This window comes from Physcomitrium patens, chromosome 1, assembly GCF_059467195.1.
Source record: "Physcomitrium patens ecotype Gransden chromosome 1, ASM5946719v1, whole genome shotgun sequence".
Lineage (NCBI taxonomy): Eukaryota > Viridiplantae > Streptophyta > Bryopsida > Funariales > Funariaceae > Physcomitrium > Physcomitrium patens.
In genome coordinates, this window is record NC_143410.1 from 8,278,857 (window position 1) to 8,282,099 (window position 3,243).

The window sequence follows — 3,243 nt, forward strand, 5'->3', positions numbered from 1 at the left end:
ATGTGGCTGTACCACCGACCATCTTTCAGCGAGAAGCACACCGCGTCTTTTTTCCTCCCGAATGCTTTTCAGCAGCACTCAATTTAAAATTATAATGCTGCGGAAATTTTCGTTATGAGATCGGTACAAATGCCGCGTAGGAATTTTATAGCACTTTTAGGTTGATTAAGCGACTGGGGTTAGTAGCTTCTGTTGTCCCTTTCTTAATGTTGGCTTGAGACTAAGTGATGGAGCCCATGTGAGCACAAGCACTAAAGGATATTCGAAATTAACTCGTGGTCGGTGAAGTAAGAATGTGACGTAGTCCGAAGTTTTCCTCACTGAAGGATGATCCATGAGAACTTTGCGAAGCTGGTGTTAACGATTCCAGCACCCACTAGCTCAACAACTAGCTTTGCAAAAATTTGAATACCCTGCGATTGAAGTAAAACAACCTTTGTGTGAAACTTATCCGGTTGTCAGAAATTTGCCGCAACATTTTTGAAGCTTTTACGATATATCGCTCCTACTTCCTTGAAAGGTAATTGCAGATGAACTACTACCCCGATGAACTGGGTTGTGTAAAGGTTCAAGTTTTGCGTAATCGAGCCAAGTTCTGGTGATGATTTTGTTAAATGCACCATTTCCAAAAGTTGACCTGCGAAGCCTCCAGTTGACCCAATCGACACAAGTTTAGACTCTGGATCGCGGAATCGCATCCAGAATATGATCCCACATGCAACCTACCCTGCCATCGTCCGAAACTCCAGCTAGGATGTCAGTCATGCCCCAGCGCATCGTCTTTATGATCCTCTACCACATTTGGACTTTCAAGACCTGCCAATGAAATTTCCCCACAGCTGCCAACGTGGTCCGTCTCCATTAGTGCCTCAACCATGATGCTGAGCCTCTGCAGCATTGTGCAACACATTCAATCAGTTAACAATCACCAAGGGTGAGGATAGCAGTGCTGGGCTGCTGATTATCTCACAGACCTGACGCCTGATCCAATCGGAATCCAAAAGTGCGCACAAGTCAATGACGCTGTAGTACTTGCGTGACGCGGAGAAAGAAGTGGTACAGGGGCGGTGAATCACCGATAGATTATTGTCCACAGTGCTATTCTAGTTGGGGCGAGATAGAAGCGTCGACAGTTGCTGAAGTAGCAGAAGAGCATGATGATGATAATGGAGTACAAATCATTGTCACAGGCGACAACAGTCTGGTGGACTTCATAAAGACTAACTTGTTTTTTATTTCTTTTTTTTCCTCCGCAACGCGGTTGCCCATCAACGTACTGCTGACGGGTAAATCTTGGCCATTGATGGGATTTCTTAAAGTGTGACTGCATCCCACCGCCTTCCGCCTTTGGGGCTGTATATTAAGAACTCGGAATGCTCCCATTCCGCATCGATCACTGACCATCTCCGTCGTCCTCACCCATGGCTCGACACACCCTCCTCCGGACGGTCTCGCTATTCCTCGCATTGTTCATGGTTTCCCAGTTATGTCTAGTTCAGCCAGCTTTGGCAAGGAAGCTTTCTGAGAAGAAAGATCCAGCTTCTGCGGTGAGTTTACTCAGTCTCTGCTTGAAACTGTGTCAGGATTTTTCTAGCTCGATATGTTTCTGATGCGATCAGACCAAAGTGCTTAGATAATGTCTTCACATGGCCTAGATGTTAAGTTGAGCAGCCCTCGAGTCGACGATTTGATTGCATGTATGCAGCGCGCCTGAAATAATGATTATGGCTGATGGCATTTGCCGGTTCTTTACCCCAGGATACCAAGCACACACAAAACTATGACGATGCTTACAACCCCGGTGGTTATGGGAATGGAAACGGCAATAGTTATGGATGGGGGAACGGAAGTGGGCGTGGGCGTGGATCTGGCAGTGGTGGCGGTGGAGGGGGAGGAGGTGGAGGTGGAGGTGGAGGCGGTGGCGGTGGTGGTGGAGGTGGTGGAGGCGGGGGTGGTGGTGGTGGAGGAGGCGGCGGCGGCGGCGGCGGCGGGGGCAACTAAATGCCCAAGGTAATTTTCTCATCCCTGCATTTTCTGCACAATGCTGCCCATGTGTGCGGAAGGACCTGCTCCAGCTGAGCTCCTCAGTTCTCAAGCAGTATACCACGCTCAGTCTGTTCCTGGAATCTGTTAGCTTTCTTTACTTAGAATATTGGTGAGGGTGAAAAGTTGATGACATAGTTTATAAATGGTGACCGACCGTGATGAACTCTAAGCATGACTGCTGCAGTGTTTGCTATGGCAGAGGTCCACTGCAACACCAGGGGATTCAACTCCTGCGGACGATTTCATCATGAAGCTGGGAATTAGAGACTTGGACTGCAGGTTCAATCGAATATGTGACTCTCCTAGCAGCTACATATATTAGACTGTTTCTAGTGAAATGTTATGATAACTTTTGTTCAATTGTAGGAGTTGTGCGCTGATCTGCGTGGGACACTTACTTTGATAGCTTCTATTAGTTAGCGCTTCGTGATGTCGAATGATAATGTGTGAAATAAAGAAACGTACCTGTTCGGACTGCGGCCATGGCATTCTCGGTGGTTGTAGATTTTCTTCTATAAGCTGTATCCAACTCTTTTTTCGAGCCTCTGTTTATAATGAATCTATACCAACTCTGAAGACGGTACCACTGAGAATTTCCTGTTTCATTTTCTCTGATATGAAATTCGTTGGAATATTGTTTGCAATATCAAGATCACGTGCATTGTCCTAGGAATATTGCTTAACATCTGCTTCGATCTAATATATGTAGCTTTCTGTGATCTCGTCGTTGTAGTCTTGTTTCAGAGACTGTGACGGGGGGATAAAAATAAAAACTAAAAAAATAAAAAAAATTCTGTGAATCAGCGAACTATGAATCATGAACTACGTCATTCGTCGCAGCCTCGCTGCTCTGATAAATTCTTCCCTCTTGAAAGTCCATGAGAACTGTTGTCGTGATCACTATGTACACAATTCTGCCATGATTGTCCATCGCTCTTGAATAAATGTTGAACCAAAAGTACTCCACGACAGGACAATGCTCTTGATCTTGATAAATTCTCAGAAAAACCTTGGTACATTGCCCTAATTAGCCGCTGGAAGCCACACTGCGGGTTTGTAATGTTGCATTGAAAACGGAGAAGGTGACAAGCAGCACGACGCCGGACTTTCCAATCATACATGTCATGACCACCTGGTTCAATATGACTTACATTCACGTTGTTTCAGCATCGTAGAACTTTTAATAGGAAACTGTTA

At 45.7% G+C, this 3,243-nt stretch overlaps 1 protein-coding gene across 2 annotated transcripts; it reads left to right on the forward strand.

Moving 5' to 3' along the window:
- The first annotated feature begins 1,398 nt into the window (after positions 1-1,398).
- LOC112280894 (uncharacterized) lies at positions 1,399-2,564 on the forward strand. 2 transcript variants are annotated; one of them, XM_024516814.3, is made up of 3 exons: positions 1,399-1,547; positions 1,759-2,010; positions 2,231-2,564. In XM_024516814.3, exons 1-2 carry the CDS (start codon positions 1,422-1,424, stop codon positions 1,999-2,001), a joined length of 369 nt encoding a protein of 122 aa, XP_024372582.1. In that variant the 5' UTR covers positions 1,399-1,421; the 3' UTR covers positions 2,002-2,010; positions 2,231-2,564. The 2 variants fall into 2 exon arrangements, with proteins under 2 accessions (XP_024372582.1, XP_024372592.1); XM_024516824.3 differs by having other exon boundaries at positions 2,246-2,564.
- The last annotated feature ends 679 nt before the right edge of the window (positions 2,565-3,243 follow it).

Bases quoted from the DNA above. Each gene is read 5' to 3' on its own strand.
- LOC112280894 (XM_024516814.3), top strand. From the start codon at position 1,422: ATGGCTCGACACACCCTCCTCCGGACGGTCTCGCTATTCCTCGCATTG. The intron at 1,548-1,758 runs GTGAGTTTACTC...TCTTTACCCCAG, and splicing joins AGAAAGATCCAGCTTCTGCG to GATACCAAGCACACACAAAA.